We start from the raw sequence: 23,413 nt of genomic DNA, 5'->3' as shown, positions 1-23,413 counted from the left end.
TAATACAAAATTTTGACCAATTTATCCTTTGAACAATTGTTCATACACATATTAATTAATATATTAATTAAATTATTGTTTATTTAATCTCATTTAATAATAACCGTTAGATGAGAAAATGAACGATTAAGATGAGTTAGCATAGTTTGCACAAAATATTGGGTTAGTATTTGAATCAGCCCCTATACATATATATATATATATAACATATATATTTTTATTATTACCCAATGCATCAATAATATTAAACAAAATTTAAATTATGTTTTATATTAAAAACTAACAAATAAGACATCAAACAGATTAAAAAAAACAGATGTCACATTATAAATATCCTATATTAAGTCATGACATGACACAAACTTAACATGATATGAGACACAAATCTTAAGAAGGAAGAATGTGTTTTTATACATTTATTCCGAACTACTAGTTAAGGGACTAAAGTTGAAAGTTGTGAAATAGTCTATGGAGTGTTTATGTAATTCAATCTTACCGGAAAGAAAATGAGCAACAAAATGGCGCACTTTCTCACACAGACTACACTCTCTATCGCGGCGGCCGCCACCACCGGTATCACCGTCACAGAGGTCGGAACATCCTCCACTTTTTCTATCCACTCACCACTTCTCCAGGACGTCGAAGACTAATCTGTTGAATTCCAAACGGTATGTTTCATGCTTAGTTAATGTATATGCGCCTTTAATTTAGGTTTCGTTAAGTTAATTACTCCATCATTGACGGTAGAACATCAACCATCTCTTAATTTCATAGGCAGTTCTAATTTCGAGATTACACGAATAAGTAAATTGTTGAATTGTTGCTCATTCTTTGTTATTACATAAATCAGCGGTTTATTCGTTCGGAGATCTCCTGATGTTTTTGTAAACATAATAATTCTCCTTGTTAAAATCCAATTTAAGGGTTTTTAAGTTCGTCTATTCCATGTAACCTGTGTACAGAATTATGTACAATCGTAATTACATATTGAGTGATCATATTTGTTATTTGTATTGCATTTACCTTGATCAAGATGGGTGAAGTCATTCTAGGAATGCCAGGACCTTGGGCTGATGATAATTCTGAAGCAGCTGATCATTACACAACAAAAATCGGTGGACTTCCGGTAAATAATTTGAATAATCTGATAGCATGTTGTGTGCTAATGCGACTTTTGTTCATATATAACGAGGTTATCGTATCTTCCTATTGCAGGACTGGCCTTGTCTTAAGTTGGTTACAAGACCTAATCTTCTTAGGTGTGATTCTTGTGGAGATAACCTCTGTCTTGTGGCTCAGGTTAATGTTGAATGTTGCTCTGGTGCTTTTAAAGTTTTGATATTGGGATCTTCATAGGAAATTAGAGTGGTTGCAAACTGTGTATTTTTCATCATTATGAAACTTATGGGATTTGCTTTCTTACACAGATTTATGCTCCGATTTCCAGCAAGATATTGACAGTAGAAGAGCGTGTAATTTATATATTTGTTTGTGTTGCATCAACATGTGAGACCATGAGGTAGGTTATTCCTGTATATCCTATTGTGTTGGTATGTAAATAGTTGCAAATCATTACTGCTAACTCTACAAGAATGTAAAATTCACTTGCTTGCCAAAGTTTCGTTATAGATATTATGTTTATTTTAGGAAAATTAGAGGTATCATGTGTGGGTCAATAAAGTTGGATGATCTATGAAGCATGTAAGACTTGACAAACTACAGAAATGAATTCTCGGTATTGATTGAGAAGTTGGAAAAAACCAAGGAGCTTATGTGATTTTGGACGAAACCAAAAGGCAAAAGACACATTTGATTTGGAAAGGAGGGAGCATTAGTCATTTATTTTCTTATCTATGGAGTAACCACTAATTGCTAATAATTATAATTGAAGTTCTTATTTTGGTACTGTTTTGTTTCTTCAAATACAGCTGGTGTGCTCTCCGTGTTCAAAAATCTTCCCATGATAGAGAATCAGAGACTTCAGGTCATGATTCTTCTGCAGCCCCTTTAACCACTGAGTTGCGGGATGATCCATGGGCATTCGACTTTGATGATGAGAATGATGAAGATGATGCAATAGATCTAGATGCGTTAGGTAGGGCGCTTACTGAAGCAACAACCTTGGCTTCTGCTTCTCAAACAAAACGGCAGAACACTCGTCCAGATGCTATTGCCAAATGCTCACCTATAAGCCTAAGAGGTAGAGCAGTTGATGACAAAACAGCAGGTACTGTTTCAATAATTGTTAATAATCCTTCTCAAGTTTATCTTCATTTGCATGCTTGATTGGTGTGGATTTCCCCTTCAAAAGGTGGCATTTTTATGCTGAATGTGGTCTTCTTTTAGCCATTGAGGAAAATACACTTCCTGTTGGGTAAAACAAAAGGGGAGAGAGAGAGAGAGAGACGATATTTTTTTCCCTTTGGGGGGGGGAGGGGAGTTTATACTATGTTTCTGCGCTTAATTGTTTCACAGTATGGTGATGATTAATAAAAACCATGTTCATAATTGAAATGACAAAAATAACCATTTAAAATAAGCCTTACCTTTCGTATTTGTAAAATGGTAAACACACAAAAGTGTTGAAAGTATCTCTTTATTAAAATCAAAGAAAAAGGCCCGGGACCTGAAGTGCTTATACATGCTTGGATCACGGTTTGCTAAATTGTTCTTACTTGAATAACAATGAGGTCCTTTTTATTAGATGATTTGTTGTGCTGCACAATTTAAATTAAGTATGCTTTTATTGGTTGCAGTGTTACCGTGCTTTTATATATATACTCAGGAGGAGAAATATTCAAGGGATGTTGCTTCTGTCTCTACGAGCATTTCTTCACTTAATATCAAAGAGAACCAAAGTGATGGTAATGAGCATGCACCCGAGGAAGCATGGGAAGGGGAAAGTTATGAGTATGACAGAGCTCTAAACGCTGACAGAACCTACCTTAAGTTCAAGAAACGATTGGATATATACCCAGAGCAATGTTTCAGGTACAAGACACTGGAAAATTTTGATCCTTTTAACAACTTGTTATGCGCAGTGGCCTTTAGCACCTTTGACATTACAAATTTCATGAAAAAAAGCAAACATAAAGGGTAAAATGGTCTTTTAAATCATTCAGAGAATAAACAAACATTCTTAATCTTACCCAAGTTTCTTTATGTTGGTAAATGGATCTATATGGTTTCTGTTTCTTGAGATTCATTGCCACTTTAATATGATAGGTTGTTATGTGATAATGTGAAACAAGCAATAGAGTAGCAAGTAAAATACAAAATGCAGTGAAATAACTCGCAGTTTCCAATTGGTCTTCTTTATTTGAGAATGATCTCCTTTGCAGATACTCGTATGGTGGGAAGCCTCTTTTGGCGAGTGCAGAAACAGGAGATCCTGGAAGATGCTTGTTGTGTGGTGAATTAAGGCACTATGAAATGCAGCTGATGCCTCCATTATTATATTATCTACAGGAAGCAACAACAAACTATTCCCTGGAAAGCTGGAACTGGATGAGTCTACTTGTGTATACTTGTTCCAAGGTAAGCTCTTACAAGTAACTTTCCAAACATAGAAAATGGGATACTGAAAAGTCGTCCTTTTTTGTCTTTTATTCACGATGGTTGTGGCATTTGTTGCATTTTTTTTAATCATGGCTAGTTAGGATCAGGCAATTATGATGCGTTGTTGAGCCCAAGCCTCTAAGGATGTTGATAGGTTGTAAAGTAAGACGATGCTTGGCAACAATAAGCTAGCTTATTTTTTTGATGCAGTCGACTTATCAGTTAGTTTTGGCCAAATTTGATTAGTTAGTTTATCAGCTAACAGTTGGTTTATTGGCCGACAGTTAGCTTATCAACTAGTTTGCCAAACATAGCATGAGTTGTCTTCATACACTCGCGTGTGGCCTTAGTTCTTGAACTAAGTTGGTCAAACTACAAGAATTTTGAATTAGATGAGCAAACAAGAATGCTAAAAAGATTGGGAGAAGTTCACTTCTATTACTCTTAAGTTCTGGAGTGTGATTTACAAATGAAAAACTACCTCTATCATATGTATACTAATCTAAGGATCTCTCTAGAACTCTATCTGGACTATTCTACTGGATATTTACAAGGAATGATCTAGTCACATTAGGGCTAGATATCTAGAATAAGGGCTAGGAATGATCATCTGGACCATACATTATAGGCCCTCTACCTTCAATGCATCTCGAGCTTTTGTTTATCTCCAAACACCAATGAAGTATTATTCTTATTAAGTCATTGACATTGGAAAATATTAGAAGAATGATTATGACTGAAAGACCAAGGAATTAGTACTTTCCCCGATCAGTTTTAAGTTTTAACGTCACTGCTACTGACAAATTTGAAAAACTTAGAAGAATCAATTTCATAAAATTTGTAGAAACTTGGCCTTTTAGCCCACAATTGACTAGTAGTCAACAGCAGACATGGTTAAGTATTGTGAAATGCTAACCTTCAGAAACGTCGAGAATTTCCAAAAAGGATATGTAGTTACAAACCATTTGAGATAAGTCTGGAATGCACCCTGTACCTGACTACTCGTGGTCGATAGGAAAATAATTATAAGGCTCGAGTTTTAGTGTGTGTTTCACATATTTAATGTATAAATCATCAAATAACGTTGATTTCTTGTATCCGTTTGGTTTTATATTTATACACACACACATGTACATGTATACACATAAACACACCCCTTATCTTTAATATATTAGAATATCTGAATCTAGGTATCTATGTGTCACAAACCTGTGTTCCCATAATAAGTTTCGAACTCTAAAAACGACCGCGAAGTTGAAACATATCTCTAGTGTTTGATTAACCTCTTATAAGATCCCAGATGCCTAATTGTGGTTAGTATTCTGACCATGCAATTGAGCAAAACCAGTATGGTTTATGCTGTTAAAGCAGACATGAATGACATTCTGTTTCTTCGGTGAAGGGTTGTGCACCCACCTTGAAGCAGGAAAGTGATGGGTGGGTCGTCGCTGAGGAGGCCATTGTGGTGCAAACCGAGTAGAACCTAAACATTTTCAGAAGCCATTGTGGTGCAAACCGAGTAGAAAAACACTTTCAGAAGCCGTTGATGCTGCTTGTTTGCTCCATTCTTCGTCTTTGTTGTTTGTAGCATTAAATTGTATATCCAGATGTTACTTGTATCTTCCCGGTTCTAATATTTTTGGTAATTGTGGATGTCTAAACCGGTTTGTGGACGTTAACAGCTAGACAAACCCTCCAGTTGCCAACAGGACTTGAACAAATGATCTTTGAGGAGCAAATTTAAAGTTTTATCGGTTAATCTACATTTTAGTTTAACACAATTTTAATTTGCAAATCGATGACTTATGGGCCGTTTATCTAAACACTTACCAGTAAAATTCAACACTATCACTTACTTACCGAGCAAGATTTTATTCACTAAAACGCATCATATGCAACAATTTATCTCGGTAAACGCTAACCATGGTAAGAGTTCTCATCTTCACTTACTAGGTAAGACTCGAGATTCTTGTTTTTGCTCTTATCTCCTTCCCATATTCATCCGGTAAAGTAAATTGACTTGATAAGTGCTTATTCGGGTAAGCATTTGGTAAATGGTACCTTATGTTTTTCCTTAGATGTTCTTTCAGCATCACCCATCATAGCGTATGATCTTCAGGTTAAGTAATTTGATTCAAATTCGAGAATTTAAATGATATGATCAAAAAAATGAAAATGCGATGCCAAAAAAACCTAGACCCAGTAAGCACAAGCATTAGCTCAGGTCTGGCTCTAAAAAGCCCAGTCTGGCCCTTTTTCAGCCCCCCGGGATTGAAAAGCCCAGGCCTTTTTTTGTTTATAGAAAACGGACTTGAAAGGCATGGGCATTGTGCATCTGTACATAAAAATATAGATAAAAGCACTAAAATACAACCTTCAATACACTTGATACAATTCACTGTAGCATTATAGTTTTGGGTTCGAAAATTTCTGCTCTGAACAAGTTTTACTATCAACGGCCGAATGCATTATATCCAACAGTTCCGCTTAATATGATTCGTGCAACGTCACATAGAAAACACAAAGTCCATAACTTGCAACCTTGGTAACGAGGGCAGAAACGAGAGAATAGAGACTACTCGAACTTCTTTATTAACGACATGTCATTCAGCATTTTCTCAATAGCCTCATCATCATGTACACGTCCCCTCGACTGCAAAACACACAATTAAATCATGATATGTAATCAGAAGATGGGCATACAATTAAATCATGCACAGATGAATTCTAACATAACACACAATTTCTAGATTTACATACAGTATAAAAAATGTTTGAAATAATCTACATTGAACACATAATGCTTTTCCAACGCTAGTTGTTTCATGTTTTATTGCACGTCAACAAATATTCCTTCCTATTGGAACCCTTTTTTTAGGGTGTGCAAGAACGTTGCAATGTTTCTGTTTTGAAAAGTTTTTATGTTAAACTTGATACGTATGTATTATATGAGAATATATAGAACCTCATCAGATTACTCTCCTAAAGAGCCATTGTGGAGAGATTTTTAAGTCTAGTCAATAATATAGGCTAGACGGGTACAGATGCACCCGAGTGTCGAGTCTCTTGGAGTGGTGGACAATGGATCTGATCCATATGAGAAAATGTGGAACCCATCAAATTACCCTCCAAAAAATTCTTTGAAGAGAGACGGGGGTTCCAACATACATCGAGAAGAAATAATCCAAGTCTAGCTGATTTGGGACTCCAACAACTATCATATATACATCGACGCTTCTGATCTGGTCTACAAGATTCCTAAAGTTTTGTTTTTATCGAAGGTTACTTGAGAAAATTGACAAGTACTTGAAGAATTTCCTTATAAGCCGAACACCTACGCAGACTCTTACGCAGCCTACGTAAAGATTTCTAGAGCATTAGAAAAAAAGAATCAGCCTACGTAAAGATTTCTAGAACATTAGGAAAGAGAAAGAATCGGCCTATGTATAGATTTCTAGAACATCAGGAAAGAAAAAGAATCGGCCTACGNGGAAAGAGAAAGAATCGGCCTATGTATAGATTTCTAGAACATCAGGAAAGAAAAAGAATCGGCCTACGTAAAGATTTCTAGAACATTAGGAAAGAAAAAGAATCGGTCTACGTAAAGATTTCTAGAACATTAGGAAAGAAAAAGAATCGGCCTATGTAAAGATTTCTAGCACATTAAAAAGAAAAAGAATCGGCCTATGTGAAGATTTCTAGAACATTAGAAAAGGAAAACCAATCCAACATAATAACCGAAAAAGAGAGGGGAGCGGAACTTATACCTTGATAGACGGGACCATAGCAATGGCTTCCTCCACAGTTTCAGGGCAAAGATTTCCAAGAACACAAAGCTGCACATTGGATAACAATGTGTTTCAGATTTTAATCGAAGGAAGAAAATAATAAAATATTGGTCGCTCGTTAGGAGCACATTACCTCAAATTCTGCTAACTGGTATCCACTCAGTAGCCTGAGTATTGGTTAAGAAAAATAGAACTGCTTTTACAACATAAGATCGGCACCAGAAAAGATCATAGTATTAAGAACAAGCTTTTAAATGTAAAAAATTGTGGATACTCTCGAACTTGTCTAACAGCATCTGGGTTCTTGTAGCGACTGAAACGCTTCACATATTGCAGGGATTTCTCAAACACTCTGACCATGAAGGGTAAAACTTAAAATCATACACAACAGTTATGCAAAGCCTAGCACAACGCAACTTCTATATAGACATATGAATTGGATCAACAATATTTTGCCACTTCGTTTTAGATAATTATCAGCAACTATTTGAATGCAGCCGTAAATAAAGAGACTAAGGTGGCGTTCCGCGTTTGGTTCACATAATGGATTTTGTCAAAGGAACGTAATTTGAAGGAATTAGAATGGAAGTTAATCAGGTTTGACCATGTGTTCTGTTGGCAAGAATTAGGATGGAATTTGTCAAAAGAATTGGGATATGTTTGTTTGGTTTGATATATGTATCTTCAGAACTAAAATAAAATTGGTGAAATTACCAAAATACCCCTTCATGAAATTTCCTTACTTTATTGCTTAATTAATAAATACCAGATAATGATTAAAGTAATACCAATAATATTAATTGGTGGCGGTGACAGAAAGTGATGGTGGTGGAGGTAGCGGTGGTGGTGGTGTGGCGGCAGATAAGGTAGTGTTGGAGGCGACAGTGACGGTGGTGGTAGTGTCAGTGGTGGCATGGTAGTGGTGTGGTGGGGAAGGTGGTGGAAGTGTGGCAGTGGAAGTGGTGGTGGTGGCGTTGTCGCGGTGACGATCGTCATAGTGGGATGGAGTATATTAGATTAAACATAAGGTCATAATAATCCTTCTCAAAATAAAATTGGAATTCCTTACGAAAACCCAAGGAATTTGAATTCCATCATAAGTCGAATTGGAATTCCGTCCTAAAACTCGTAGAATAAACCCAACGCATGAATGGAATTTGGTCATTCAAATTCCTAAAGATTCATGCGAACCAAACGCCACCTAAGCATCTCAAAGCAAAACTAGACGAGAGAAGCAATTTATACTCACTGAGAAACTTGATTCATTGGATCTTCTGACATCTGCTGAAGCTGATCATATTTGCGTTCAAGAATCAAGGAGACTTCGCAATTCATTAAACATTTGGCCTTCAGAAACTCTGAAAAAGGCATGTCCGGTTTTAATTAGCAGAAAACATGCTCGAGTTTCTCTTGTAATGCTTACAGAATTCACAGATGATGCAAGAACCCCATATCACCACTCACATAAAAGAAAATAACATACAAATGTGTCATGCGAAACTACATCCCACTCTCAACAATCAACAAATGAACTTCATTCCATCGAATAAGGGAACCCACATGGAATATTTTACAAACAGACTAAGGGGCTGTTTGGTTGGTTTTTCATTAAGTTTTGTATGATAAAGTTGACTGTATGGATATATCCATCTGTATAGATTGAGATACCTTGTTTGTTTATTGTCCTGAATAAACGGTCTGAATGTCAAAAATGACTATTTTACCCCTCACTGTATATTAAGCACCTATTAACATAACCGTTTGATAAATGTGTTCAATGTTGATTCTGAATGATAAAAGTTATCAATTTAAAGAACTTTTAGAATAAATTTTTTTTATCGACACAATTATATGGATTTAATGACATAATCACAACAAAATTTAGTAAGTACTAATGAAATTGATGAAATCATAGATCCAAGTAATCATATTTCTTTGAGACATTTTATCAGACACTTTATGAGCATAAAAAAATATAATACATTCACCATACATGTTCACAAGAAAGGAAACCCATTCCAGATCAATAATAAAACAAAGAAAACCCAATTGAAATTACACAATGAAAACATCTTAGGGAGGAAAAGCTTTTGAATCGAGGACTAAACACAATGAAAACACCTTAAGAAGAAAAACCTTTTGAGTTGAGGAGGGGAGCAGGGACGAGAAATAGCAATGCAAAGCGAAGCCCAAACCTTCAATTTGTGCTTTTGAGCAAAGAGCAAGGACGAGGAACAACACTGCCAAACAAAGCCCAAACCTTTAATTTGTGCTTTTGAGGGAAGAGCAACAACGCTTCCAGGGAAGAAATTTGTTGAATCGAGGGAAGGAGCAGGGATGACGATGGATAAGGGAGCAGGGGCAGCCATGGACATCAGAGAAGATTGTGGTAACCGGTAAAAATTGCATTGAAAAGGTGATTAATTTTCTGTGACGTGAGGAGTTGGAAGACAAGGGCATTTTAGAGAGAGTGTGGCTTAGCAATTAAGTTGGGCCAGGACAGCTGCATGAATAAGTCATGGCCTCATTCATTAAGCTTTAAACAAGCATCAATGTAAAGCTTAGCGAATAAGCTATAGAGGTCATTAAGCTTATTAAGTCGGTACCAAACAGCCCCTAACTTGTGAATGCAATGCCAATCTGCGTTATCAAGAAAGAATGTAAGGCTAGGTTTGGCAACCATAAGCAAGTTTATTTTTTGAGCTTATTGAAAAATCGTTGTTTGGTTAGCCATAGGCTAGTTATTTTCAGTAAGTTCCAGGGTCTTTTTCTACTTTATCCAATTAATTTTCAATCTATCCTTTTAAGATATTTTACATTGTCATCTAACAAGTAACAACTAGCTTATCAGCCAACAACTAGTATATTAGCTAGTTTGCAAAACATAGATAAAAGTGGGATCTATTTGGCGCAGTTTTCATTATGACTGAAAATGCGACAAGAAAATGATGGGATCCGTACCTTTAAGGAAAAGAAGAGGCAATAAAGTTATGACAGGACGTAAAATCACATGCAAATTATAAGTTCTAAGAACCTTACAGGTTCAGAAAAATGATATGTTATTTCAAGACACAAATTATAAGTCAATCTCCAAAGGTATGGATTGTGAAGCAAGCAGAGAACAGAAATGGAACTTTCAACTCTAGGAACATGCCATTAAGTCACAAGACACTGCATAAGACCAAGGGTTGGATTTTTCTCCAATTTCAGAATTATTAGAATATAAAACAGATTAAGTTGTCACTGGTCATGAACAGAAGACTGGAGAGGGTAGCATACGTCCAAATCACCAGAACTTAATACTATCCAGTAATTTGTAGAAGCGGGAATCCCACCTATGCATATCAGGTAACAACTACCAGAAGAAATTTAAAAGCAAACTGGAAAAGAATAATGACAATCAAAAGATATATAATCACATCCGTAAGTTGTTCAAATAAAAACCAGAGAGAAATTCATACCATCGCCTATTTTCAGATCTGCAGCATTCTCTTCCTCTTCTCCAGCAGCAGACATAATGAAAGATAGATTAAGCCTGAACATAAATTGAAGAAGTAAATAAAAGTTCGGAGCCAGAGTTGCCAAACATTAAGCATCCACAACCTCCAAATGATGAAACATGGCGCTAATTAATGACACTGTACTGTATCAATCATTCTTAGTACATGTAAGAAGTTATCAACGCTTATTCTATGAAATGAAGCTTTTCCTCCATCCAAAAATATATATATATATATATAATGGCTGATCTGGCACATAGTTTAGTGACATTGATTGACTATTAGTCCAATATCTAAAATGCCCCACAAAAAGAACAAAATGGAATAACCTTGTAGACGAAACTTATTATTACAAATATTTATTAATGCTTTGATTTCTGATGGTTATAAGAGTAATTTGATTGAAAACTTTTGCATTTACTATTTGTCGATGATACGTCTCAGCCCGACCCGCACTGGGGTCGGATATATCAGCTTCGCAAAAGAGAGGCAGGAAACAAGTAGAGGGGGGCTGTTTGCAATTTACTTATTCTTAATTATCTTAATTAGTTGATTAGGATAGATATTAATTAGTTTATTAGGATAAATATGTTTTCCTATTTTTTAGGATTAGGGTATATTTTTTAGGATTAGGCTACGGCTTTATTTAAGGGACCGGCCACCCCATTGTTTGGATTCATTCTAGTATTTTGATTCTTGTCGTAGACATTGGAGATTACTGGATCTTGAATTCCAGGGTTTATTTTAATAAGCATCCGATTAGTGGTACTTTTGGCCGCTAATCTTGATTTTGCCAATTGATTCRTATCAAATTGGTATCAGAGCATCGATCTTGCGCCTGTGATTTTATCCACGCTACCATGACCAAGATTCAGGATCTTGAAGCTGAGTTGACCCAACAGAAGACTGCCGTCGAACAGTTCCGCGCTGAGACGACGGAGCGGTTCGAAAACTTGGAGACCACCGTGGAATCGTTGTGCACTGAAATGGAGAAGCGACATGCGGAGATGATGAAGGTCATGTTGCAACAGTTCCAGGCGTTAAAGCCGCCACTACCGCCGACAGCAGCCGTGCCATCGCCAATCACCGATTGCACCACACGGCCCATAATGCAGCAATCGAATCCAATTTTTGATGAGAATGGGGCGCCCCTGCCTCTTTGGCATGCAACCAGCAGTACGGCCAGGGAACCGAACAGGCCCATCGGCACTCAGGAAATTCCTTTTCCGGAGTCAGGTACGTTTGTTTTTTCTGAGACTAAAAGGCCGTTTGGCAGCGGGTATGGAAGGGGCTCAGGACCTTCGGGGGGAACGGGGGTGGGTGCCGGGGGTGGACTACCGTCTTCGTAAGCTGAAGATGCCGTTGTTCGATGGAACTGATGCATATGGGTGGGTGTACCTCATGGAAAGATTTTTCGACGTTCAGGGATTTGTTACTACAGGGGAGAAGTTGAAAGCGGCGGTGTTGGGGTTGGAGGGACAGGCCCTTGCATGGTACCAATGGAGTGATGATAGGCGTCCTTTTCGTCACTGGGAAGGATTAAAAAACCGGTTGTTGGCTCGGTTCCAGTCATCTCAGGAAGGGGACCTATACGAACAATTTTTGGCAATTAAACAGGAAGGGTCGGCACGCGAGTATATAGGGAAATTTGAAATAGTATCGGCACAGCTAAGGGGTATTCCTGAGAAGATTATGCAAGGTACATTCCTAAAAGGGTTGAAACCGGAGCTACGAACTTCCTTGAGGTTGCTTCAACCAATGGACTTAGACCAGGCGATCCAACTAGCTCTGATGGTGGATGAAAATAAAATTATCAGCAACGGGAACGTGGAAAAAGGGGAAAACAAAAGTCAGCCAGTGCGGACCGGAGTGGGGGGCTCACGGCCGCTGGCCGCCCCACCAACCGGAACCCAACGACCGACAACAGGGGGTAACGAGCAGCCGTTTGAACAGATGACAGACTCGGAACTGGCGGATAAACGGGCTAAGGGCTTATATTTTCGATGCGATGGGAAGTTCACACCCGGACACCGTTGCCTCGAGAAATCCCTGCGGATCATGTTAATGGATGATGAAGATGACGAGGGGGAAGAGGTAACATCGGAAACTCACGCGCACTTGGATGCGATGGAGGTGTCAGTACCCTCAGGTGGTGGAGCAGTTCCCTGGTTTTCACCTTGAGGACAAGGTGAATTTTCGAGGCGGGGGTAATGACACGTCTCAGCCCGACCCGCACTGGGGTTGGATATATCAGCTTCGCAAAAGAGAGGCAGGAAACAAGTAAAGGGGGGCTGTATGCAATTTACTTATTCTTAATTATCTTAATTAGTTGATTAGGATAGATATTAATTAGTTTATTAGGATAAATATGTTTTCCTATTTTTTAGGATTAGGGTATATTTTTTAGGATTAGGGTACGGCTTTATTTAAGGGACCGACCACCCCATTGTTTGGATTCATTTCTAGTATTTTGATTCTTGTCGTAGACATTGGAGATTACTGGGTCTCGAATTCCAGGGTTTATTTTAATAAGCATCCGATTAGTGGTACTTTTGGCCGCTAATCTTGATTTTGCCAATTGATTCGTATCAGTCGACCAAAAAAGGTTTTGGCCTAGCGGTACCTAGTAAGCCAACCTTTTTAGAGGTCGAGGGTTCAACCCTCAACAAAGATGAGGAGATTGTGTAAGTTCAACTTGCCATATATAAATATTATATACTCAAACAAATTGTTACATTTATTTGGGGATGGAAGTACTTAGAAACTGCTCCAATCTTGTAAATGGTACATTGACACAATGATATGCTCACAACTCCCAATGTGTTGTTCGAATGCTATAATTAAAGATATTCTAAGCCTAAGCATCTTTTTTAGAGTTCTTATTGACCTATACCATTTCCGGTTCTAACAAATTATTCCAAGATCCTTCTTGTTAGTTTGGTAATAACATTATTACTAGCATGTGTCTCGATCTCATGGTTCCTCACAACCTTAGTTCTCTCGTTCTAGCCCAAAAAATTCATGTTGCAAACCAGCAGTTTCCTTTCACAAGAATTTCAATGGCTTTTGTTCTACATTCCTATCCCACAAACATCTAAGATAAACATGTCTTTTGGATCATGTTATCTCTACCTTGTTCCACATATTCCAACCCAAAGAAGTAATAACTACAAAAGACCAAAGGAACAACCACCTGTTTATATAAAGCAGAAAAGTGCTCTTCCATTCTAAATTTCCGAAGAATTTAATCATTAAGAAATGTAATTCCAACAGTACATACTATCAAATTCTGTATACTTATAGGTAGCAGATACATCATTTAATTCAACTCATTTCCATGCCTGGGATCATAATGAACTATAACATTGGCGTAGAGGTGTACTTCAATGACGTTGCATATTATAGGGAAGCAAAAATGAAATACTTTGGTGAAATTCATAATAGCTTGGCATCTTCAGTGGAACAAACATCAATGAGGAAAGCATCAGTGAGCGTACCGAGTGTGCTTAAGAATAGAGTCATAAACAAAAAGACTGACATGCAAATGTGTTGAGATATCATACGCGGATACCAGAATATAATATAAAATTATAATTAATCATAAAAGTATGGTTTCATCGAAAATTATGAACAAGCTACCTCCAACAACTGTTCACTATGACTTCATCTTTTGGAAGCGGGATTAACAAAAAAAAAACAAATAATAACAAAGGCAGCAACAATGATTTGCTCAACTACTCAGTTTTTGTGAAGAATGGTTTTCTTTTTATCTTGTGTGGACTGTGATATAGTCAAAATGTCATAAAAACAAGAAATTCCTCCTACAATTGACACAAAATCTTTCGAGAAACAACAATCAAAGGCAGCAACTTACAAATCAAATGAAATCAACAAAGGGGCAGCAACTAAACGGCACTTTAAGGCAGCAAGCTCAATAGAGGAATCAAATGCACAAGCTCAAAAGACAGAACGACAAACAAATTCATCAGGATTTAAGGGGAGCAAAACAATTTACATAATTCACGTCAAATCATCAATAATCCACCAATCCATAACAAGCAAAAGGGCTACAGCAGATAGGAACAGAGCATAGGGTTGAGTACCTGGATCAAAATCTTAAATCACTTCGAGTACGAGTTACAGACGAGAGAGGCCGAGAGCGTCACAGGCCACAGCGAGACGACGAGTCCAGCGATTTAGGTATTGATCGATTTAAAAGGCGTGCTTGAATTTTAAATGTTTTTAATTTTGATTGTGGGCCCCTTTTCTAGTTAAAATATATTTCATTGCGCCCCCTTCTAGTTTCAAACCTTACAGTAGCACACCTTGAAGCTTGAATGAAAATGAATTAGAACCCCTTCAAGAATTCATTTATTGAATCGAAATAGATAAATAAGTAATTAGATAAATAAATTTATTTATTTATATGATATTTAATAATATTGTGTGTGTGTGTAGATATATACCCAAATCCAAATATCCCCTCAAAGCCGGATTTTCAGGGTATTACACAAACATCTTATTTTCGATCTAGGTTTAAGTTTGAATTTTGAACCATTCGGGTTTTGTACATCCCTAGGTATGAGGTAAGGGGTGCACATGCTCCCACTCTATCGTCTCGACGCAATAGGATAAAGAATATATCTTAAAGGTGCACTTGTTTTAAACTGATGCTTACTTCCTTAAGTTACAAAAAAAAATGGTTACAGTCTACTGGTAGTGTCATTACATATGGTATTATAAGTTTCAAGTTCAAATTTTTTTGGTAATAGCTAGTAGAAGAGAGAGAAAAAACCACTAGATATTGCAAAAAATTGTTTTATATATAATTTTTAACAAAACCGTATTTAAAAAAATTATTAAACGGAGATCACGGCTCTAGCATTCTAGCATCAAGTCCTGAGGTTTAAGGGAAAATAAAGCAGTAGTGATGGATAAAACAATAACCCCAAATCCCAATGCACGAATTCTGGGCCGTTTATCAAACACTTACTCGGTAAGTATTTATCGGTAAATTTTAACACTATCATTTACTTACCTGGTAAGATCTTAGTCCACCAAAACCGTACCATATGCAATAATTTACCCGATAAACGCTTACCGTGGTAAGAGTCGTCGTCCTCATTCACCGGGTAAGACTCTTAGCCTTGTCTCGCTCCTACCGGATAAGATTCATTGTTCTTATCATTTTCATCTAATCCGGTAGGAACGAGATAAAACCAAATAACTAAATCATGAACAAAACTAAACCTACCATGTTTAGTCCTTGGTTCTATATTTTTTAGAACTAATTTTCAGTTCAGTTATTGGTTCAAGATTTTTCTAAAAGTCAGTTTCAATTCAATCCAGTTTGGTTCAAAACCGTATGTATTCAGTTCATGATCCGATCTGGGACTGTACCAGATTTTAACCGAAACCAAACCGGTTTACATCCGTTACCTTCTATTTTTCAGTTCTGATTCAAACACAATTCACACTATTAGACAGTGTTTCGATATGTTGAAAACCTGTGGAAGATCAAATGCAGCAAAATTGATTCATGTAGATCACAGAATGGTTGGAAATTGCAAAACCTCCTTTATAAATTCCCTCAATGGAGGAGGTAAAGAAAACAAACTAAGATTGCTAGGTTGGAGTCTCAAGTAGTAGTCTCTAATGGAGCTTTTTTCATTTATTTCGTTTTCGGAGGTTCGATCCGAGGCCTCCAAAGTCCCAGCCTATACTTATGGGCATACTTCAATATCAGCTTCCTCTGTTGCATCAAATACACGAAAGTAAATATTAGCCCAATTGGATTTTACACAAGAAATACTACACCAGCCATGTAATTACAACCAAAACAATACGATAAAAGTATATCCCAGGGTCTGGAGGGTAGGATGTATGCAGACATGATATCTACCCTAAAGAGCAGAGTGGTTGTTTCAATGACGACCCAGTTAGTGAAAGGTTCCGTATTTCATCCATCAAATATCTTGGTATGCACTATTGGAAATTCTTTACAGTTACACTAAAAGAAGCTTAAAGCTTCAAATGCAAATATATTGATAAATCTAATCAGATTAGTCGAGATCAATCAATGCCACCTGATTCAGGGTATGAATTGTATGCATTGGTTCTTGGTATGGGTATGGATGTGTTATACATAAGTTAGGGGCTGTTTACCAAAAAAAATTTATTAAGTCATGTATCATGTATGGATAAATTTGTCTGTCCGGATAAATTGGTGGTGTTGTTTACTTTTTTTTATCTGAACCAACAGTCTAAATAACATAAATGACCGATTTATCCCCCAATATTAATTATTTGAACATCAAAACAAATAATCATAAAGAGGCCGACGATGGGTGTCTCATACGGGAAGGAGGCGGTGCTTTAAATAAGGGGTAAGGGTGTCATTTTTGTGGCTGAATGGGGACAACACACCATTTCTATCTGTGCTAAGCCATGTTCTATGCGAATAAGCCGTAAGTAAACAACCCATATGAGTTGTGCTAATAAGTCAGATAGACCAATAAACCTAATTAAGCCGCAAGTAACCAGCCCCTTAGTGATATGTGATTCAATTCTTTAAGTATTAATCATTAATATATCGATAGTTTATATACAGGAATATGAAAGAAAAAAATCATTTTAAAGAAAAAGAACGGTTTTTATGCTTACCAACGTATAGATCAAGGTGCATTTTCCACACTTTCTATTTCTTTCTTCAGGCTTACCCAGCTTATAGATCAAGACTTCATCTATTTTGACAAATTATAATTCAATATCGCGCCTATAAGACTATAAGGGTACAAAGAACAGTTCAAAAGTTAAGTAGGCAGAGCAGAATGCTATTTGAACTTTTATTATCATAATCTGGAGTCTGGACTGATTCCTGGGACTTATTTTGGATGATTTCACTAGTTAAACTTTTATTATCATAATCAAAACACCATTTTCAACTGTCAGATATCTATATAACTTGTTTTATAGCTTTATTATGTTCAAAAACATTTAATTGCATCTTTAGTACAGGTTGATATTATGTTATCTGCCCTATGGATCAAATGTATGGAGTCTTTTCTTTGTTTTTATGTAACTCTATTAACATATTCCTTGTGAAGTTCCCTCCAATACTACTTTCAGGTCGGGTGAAAGAGCATTTGAGTACCGTATTGACATTCTGCAACTGTTCTTTCCTTCTTTCATGAGTTTTTGTAAACCGTGAGTCCAGGTGTGGATAAAGCGGACAATATATGGTACGGTTGGCCAGAGATGTTACAGTTTTAGCATCTTCTTTGTTCTTCTTGTAGTTAATATGTCAATGAATGGCCTTTTGAACCATTATATGTTGACAACCTTGTCTTAGTCACTCGCTAAACCATTTCAGACTCCCTTTTGTGTCGCTTCGGACAACATTTTTTAATTCTTCATTTTGGCCACTGTTCTAGAAAGCATTAGGCGGAGGGTGACCTTCTAACACTTAAATGTGCACTTAAGCAGAACCATAAACAGTTCATTTCAGTGTATGAAAAATAATTGTTTTAGATCATCATGTAAGCATACAAGGATTAAAACTGCAATAATATCATCATGTATATTACCTATCTAGGGGTTGGTTCAAATACGAAGGCTATATATCGTGAGAATACAAGAAGGGAAGGTTGATAGGTGAATTATTGAAAAAACCCAGAAAATAGAAATCGATTTGAAGATGCATATGTGAACGAATTTTCTGATTATTCATATGAATTCATATATGCATCTCCAAATACATATTTTTAATGATTCACATGTGAATATTCTCTTAACCTTCCTTCTCACTATATTTCGCCATCTTGTTTGAACCTTCCACTACTTCTCTAATCAAAGGACTCGGAAGATTCCTCCAAGCTTAGAAAAATCGATTTTTGAACAAAAGCTCAAAAAGGTGCATTAATCTCAGCTTAATTTTTTGAAAAGTTCACTTAATCAATTACTTGCTAATCAAAGTAGTTGATTCAACACCATTACCGTTTATATAATGAAATTGTAGAGAGATCGAATCAATTTAGACATTAATGCTACGTTCAAATCATCCTACAATTGCAAGTGAATCACTTACATGTTTGCAAACTTTTGGATCGCCTCCAACATTGAGTTTCTTCAGCTTCAAACCACGAGCAACAAGGAGATTCTGTAAATCGCCAAATTCAGATTCGAGCTTTTCTGCATAAGTCTCTACTCCGTTCCCTATTCCATTCAAGAACTCAGGTATACCAACCTTCACTGTAAATCACAATAAATTGGTCATCAGAATCAAGAAAAGAAAAACCCTAAATAGAGAAAATGCGTGAATCCGCTTACGAGGGTAGAGATTTGATTTGGAAGAATATCTTGCAAAGAAAACATTCGAATTGGAAGGAAATGATGAGAATATGTTTCGGTTCAGCAATTGCGTTTGCCTCCACGCCATTTCTTCAAAATCTCTGGTTTTCGCAAGTGAGGAGTGAAAGTCGGAAGTCGGAACCCTCTGTGACGGCCAAACAAAACAATCCACCTCCAGGACGATTTTGAAACCCGACCCGATATCCAAACCCAATACCCAATACCAATCTGGATCCATTTTAGAGTAAATTACATGTTTAGTCCCTGTAGTTATATGTTTTTAACGGTCTTTTTTTTTTTTTTTTTTTTTGAAAATTCAACAGATCGTGTCTCTAGGGTTGCATTCTTACAACAAGTCGTGTCATAGGGACCCACGTCGTTGATTTATTTAGGACCAAACTCGTTAAAGAACTCGGAACCACAAGAATCCAACTCACTTAATAAATGCAACCACAAGGATGTATCTCGTTAAATAACGTAACCATAAAGACACAATCCGTTGAATTTTGAAAATAAAAGATACTGAGATGAAACATGTTATTTACTCCGATAACTTTAGAGAAAATTACATATTCGTCCATGTGGTTATATGAAAATTGCCTATTAGCCCCTAGCCCAAATAAATTATGGGTAGAGTCCTTGTGTTTTCATTTTATTTTCTTCAGGGATCGAGTTTTTTTGTCGTAAGTCTCTTAAAAAAGTAAGTAAAAGGTATTTTGGTTATATAACATTATACGTAAATATACCGTAGCTTTGTTGAATTATTTTAATAGAGTTAGAGGAGAGGGCCTGATCCATAATCAGTGTTCAAAAAGGCGCGTCATGACGTGATATGATGTAAGACGTGTCTTTGTCGTTACAAAATGATCCACATCTATAAGGTGTGGCTCATGCTATGATGCCTTGAGGCACGTGCCATGGCTGCGGTACGCGTTTTTTTTGTAAGACATGAACTTTTTCAAAAGAAAATTATTTTTTTTAGTTTTTTTAATTTATTGTATATTTTGTCTTTTACGTGTTTAACTTACATTCTTATAGATTTATTTAATCACATCATTCACAGTTTCACGAATTCATAAGCATTATGGACTTACAATTAAAGCGAAGATGTAAATTACTTTTATAAGTTCTATTTTAAATGTTTGTTTAAAAATTATTTTTATAATAATAATCTATATGTTTTTTCTTCTAATATGAATTTCAATTTTTAATATCATTATCTAATTAGATAATATATGGAAAACATGTACATAAATATGTAATTTTATATATGACATACAAATTTACCGGCTTATGTCACGTCTTGAAAAATGTAACATCTCGCTTGAGCAAACCCCAAATTACCAATTTTATAAAATCTCCAATAAAACATAATTTATTGATTATTGGGACCAAAATTAATCTTAATTATTCTAAAAGTTTTGTCAAAGCACACGGGGCCAAAAATGGAAAATCTGAAAATGCTGCTGAAACGACTAAGTCTGGAGGAAGACCAGAGGCGATGAATTGGTCCAGATGCAGGCGATGGACCAGAGGCTGCTAAAATGACCAAGTCTGGAAGAAGAACAGAGGTGTTGAATTGGTCCTGAGGCGATGAAGGTCCAGAGGCGATGAAGGTCCAGAGGCCATGAAGGACCAGAGGCAATGAAAATGGACCAGAGGCGGTAAATTGATCTAGAGGCGATGAAAATGGACCAACACTTTGAAACACACAGATTTGGGCATAACAATAATTAACCTCAAAATATGGGATATTAATTTCTAAAAAAACTTCGAAATATATGTTTTATTTTAGTGATAAAACCACCCAAAACACAATTCCAAACTGGATAATAACGGATTTTTTTTTACTTACAACCCGAATTAAGTAGCAAAAGAATATGGGACGTGACTATATATAAGCTACACATACTACAACTATGAGATACGGTTATAAGCTACTATTTACCCAAAAGCAAGATCGAAATCTTCAAGTTCCCTGATAAATCTTCGAGTCAGACAACGGGTTCTTTCTTTTATCCGTCTTCTTTCCTGAAAGAGGTTGCCACTTAAATGGTAAGCCAACGCTTAGTGAGTTAAATAGTTAAGTATTACATATCAATGTCGCACATGTTTATAAACATACATAATAAACTCTTATCAATAAAAGAGTTCAAGACATCATCCAGATGCAAACCGAGACTTACAAGAAACCGAGTGAACAATTACGTACCAATCATAGGATTCCATATTCAAATCACCATAATATACCATACCATTGATGCTCAATACAACAAGGAGACAKGATCAACAACCAAATATACTCAACAACGTTAGAATACCAATAAATATCAAGAACCAAGAGAWCGAATCGGTAAACATAACGAGGACAGTGCATCACCTCGTCCTTCACCTCCCGGGCTCATGCCAAAGTCCGAGTCAGAGTCATACAATATGGGAAACCTCGCACTGCCTGCCTTCCTCTACCGGGTATGTGCCAAGGTTCCTTACTCATTGCTCTTCCTCCTCTTCGAGCAATGAGTATTCACAACCGCAGAAAGTCTCACCCGTCCAACCCGGGATCTTGACTTCGTCATAAACTTCCGGCGTACCACATGAAATAGTACCCGTACTATGGCGTACAATTCAAGGAACAAAACAATGAGTCTGGATCCAGAAAGCAAACCGATGTACCGAGATAGTAATAAGAAATCGACTCAAGAGACGAAATCAAAGACAAATCAAGATCGTGTGACTCCATTCAAGATCAAAAACATTCATATGAAAATATATATGTTCAAATCAATATGTAACAATTAACTATATAACTCACCGGGCAACCGTATAATACCGAAAAGCTCCAAAATGAGCTCATAAAGAAAGTCCAAGCTACCACACTTAGATTGCTTCCAAAGCATCAAAATATGTCCTAATTACCCCCTGGAGTAAATGCACAAAATCTCATAAGCAACCAATATAAGAAACCTATGATATACACATATCCTATTTGAACACTTTACCTAAATTTCTATGTACAGCTGCTGCATGCAGAACTGTTTTGCCCATTTTAAACTCGGATTCATGCCTTGATCATAAAATAAGAAATAAACTAGACACAATTATCTAACTAAGAAAATTGGCCTCACCTCATTTGGATTTTTCTACGCTTTTATACAGATTTTCAAAGTCTGTACACTTTCAATGCATTCTTAAGTTGAAATTCTCATTTTCATACATTTTTCTCAAACCATTTCGATTCCAAACTATTCCAATATAAATATACTAAGCAAATAATTGAGCATATTAGAAATTGGATGTTACAAAAAACATCGTGTCCTCACCATGACATATAAAGCTTGAGGCTTGACCTCGTCTCCACATCATGTCCATAATACAAATGAAACTCATCCTCATCCACTAAAATAGGACAATTGCCCCTATCCTTAAATTTTCATGTAGTTTGACAATTTATAATTCATTCAATTTATAAAAAATGATAACATGACGATTCAATTATTTAGACTAATATAACGAATTACAGGTTTGATTTGAACTATAAATCTTTTATGAGTTTCAAGTATTTTCAAAAAAGTAAGATGAAAAAATATGTGGACTTTATAATAATCATAGCTAATGACGAAGTCAGGAGAAATGATGGGTTGAGAGAATTTTGAATTAGTGCTCTAAATTTTATTCATCCCTCGTCCCAATAGTATTTTGGGGCTTGCATAACTAGGTATATCTACTAGAGATGATTAATCATTTGCTTCAGGAAGAAATCAAAAAATTTCTTGAAAATCCTATAAGATCCATTCGTTTTTTTTCTCTGACAGTTGGTCAGAACTTCATCTGGGTTCGAATCTTACTAAGAGGTCCAGTAGATATCATAAATTCCATTTTTGGTCACAGCTCAAAAAATGTTTGGTAAAAGATCATGTTAAGACTTGAAAATGCAATACATTAAATAAGTGAGAAGCTTTAACAATGGAACATAAGATAATATTACCATTGCATTTAAATACTAAACCAAGTTTAGCATGAACATTCATGCCAGCTTAGAGATGGCCAAAAATCGGTCCCGGGCCGGGCCTTAACCGGTTACGGCCGGGCCTAATCGTGACAAAAACCGGCGTTAACCGGTCCCTCCATAACCGGTCCCGGTCCCGGTCCCGGTCCCGACCGAAAACACTATAACCGGTCAAGCTGTCGTATAACCGGTTAAGGAAAACCGGTCCCGGT

At 36.5% G+C, this 23,413-nt stretch overlaps 3 protein-coding genes across 4 annotated transcripts; 1 reads left to right on the top strand and 2 right to left on the bottom strand.

Moving 5' to 3' along the window:
* The first annotated feature begins 531 nt into the window (after positions 1 to 531).
* On the top strand, positions 532 to 5,219 carry LOC112507426 (programmed cell death protein 2-like). Its single transcript, XM_025112018.1, has 8 exons — positions 532 to 668; positions 1,034 to 1,126; positions 1,216 to 1,299; positions 1,428 to 1,519; positions 1,929 to 2,227; positions 2,757 to 2,991; positions 3,342 to 3,537; positions 4,961 to 5,219. Exons 2-8 carry the CDS (start codon positions 1,034 to 1,036, stop codon positions 5,036 to 5,038), a joined length of 1,077 nt encoding a protein of 358 aa, XP_024967786.1. The 5' UTR covers positions 532 to 668; the 3' UTR covers positions 5,039 to 5,219.
* Positions 5,220 to 5,895: 676 nt separating this feature from the next.
* LOC112519180 (DNA-directed RNA polymerase II subunit 4) lies at positions 5,896 to 15,066 on the bottom strand. Of its 2 annotated transcripts, XM_025127183.1 has the most exons (8): positions 14,950 to 15,050; positions 14,721 to 14,802; positions 10,808 to 10,881; positions 8,596 to 8,704; positions 7,621 to 7,698; positions 7,480 to 7,513; positions 7,326 to 7,394; positions 5,896 to 6,211 (listed from the first exon to the last, which is right to left on the bottom strand). In XM_025127183.1, the coding sequence occupies exons 3-8, from the start codon at positions 10,860 to 10,862 to the stop codon at positions 6,134 to 6,136; spliced, it is 423 nt and encodes a 140-aa protein (XP_024982951.1). In that variant the 5' UTR covers positions 10,863 to 10,881; positions 14,721 to 14,802; positions 14,950 to 15,050; the 3' UTR covers positions 5,896 to 6,133. The 2 variants fall into 2 exon arrangements, with proteins under 2 accessions (XP_024982951.1, XP_024982946.1); XM_025127178.1 differs by lacking the exon at positions 14,721 to 14,802 and having other exon boundaries at positions 14,950 to 15,066.
* Positions 15,067 to 16,250: 1,184 nt separating this feature from the next.
* On the bottom strand, positions 16,251 to 19,365 carry LOC112523098. The gene is made up of 3 exons (XM_025132544.1): positions 19,175 to 19,365; positions 18,933 to 19,096; positions 16,251 to 16,598 (listed from the first exon to the last, which is right to left on the bottom strand). The coding sequence occupies exons 1-3, from the start codon at positions 19,281 to 19,283 to the stop codon at positions 16,518 to 16,520; spliced, it is 354 nt and encodes a 117-aa protein (XP_024988312.1). The 5' UTR covers positions 19,284 to 19,365; the 3' UTR covers positions 16,251 to 16,517.
* Positions 19,366 to 23,413: the final 4,048 nt, after the last annotated feature.

Source organism: Cynara cardunculus (assembly GCF_001531365.2).
Source record: "Cynara cardunculus var. scolymus isolate 2C chromosome LG 1, CcrdV1, whole genome shotgun sequence".
NCBI classification, from domain to species: Eukaryota; Viridiplantae; Streptophyta; class Magnoliopsida; order Asterales; family Asteraceae; genus Cynara; species Cynara cardunculus.
The sequence above is the reverse complement of the archived record's forward strand: the minus strand, read 5'-3'. Positions and strand labels throughout refer to the sequence as shown.

Excerpts from the sequence above, each read along its gene's own strand:
- LOC112519180 (XM_025127178.1), bottom strand. The coding sequence starts at position 10,862 with ATGTCTGCTGCTGGAGAAGAGGAAGAGAATGCTGCAGATCTGAAAATA. Across the intron at positions 8,705-10,807 it reads AGATCTGAAAATAGGCGATG|AGTTTCTGAAGGCCAAATGT; the intron begins GTATGAATTTCT and ends TGCCTTTTTCAG. Across the intron at positions 6,212-7,325 it reads CTATGGTCCCGTCTATCAAG|TCGAGGGGACGTGTACATGA; the intron begins GTATAAGTTCCG and ends TGTGTTTTGCAG.
- LOC112523098 (XM_025132544.1), bottom strand. The coding sequence starts at position 19,283 with ATGGCGTGGAGGCAAACGCAATTGCTGAACCGAAACATATTCTCATCA. Across the intron at positions 19,097-19,174 it reads CAAATCAAATCTCTACCCTC|TGAAGGTTGGTATACCTGAG; the intron begins GTAAGCGGATTC and ends TGTGATTTACAG. Across the intron at positions 16,599-18,932 it reads ATCCAAAAGTTTGCAAACAT|AGGAAGCTGATATTGAAGTA; the intron begins GTAAGTGATTCA and ends TTGATGCAACAG.
- LOC112507426 (XM_025112018.1), top strand. The coding sequence starts at position 1,034 with ATGGGTGAAGTCATTCTAGGAATGCCAGGACCTTGGGCTGATGATAAT. Across the intron at positions 1,127-1,215 it reads CAAAAATCGGTGGACTTCCG|GACTGGCCTTGTCTTAAGTT; the intron begins GTAAATAATTTG and ends TTCCTATTGCAG. Across the intron at positions 1,520-1,928 it reads TCAACATGTGAGACCATGAG|CTGGTGTGCTCTCCGTGTTC; the intron begins GTAGGTTATTCC and ends CTTCAAATACAG.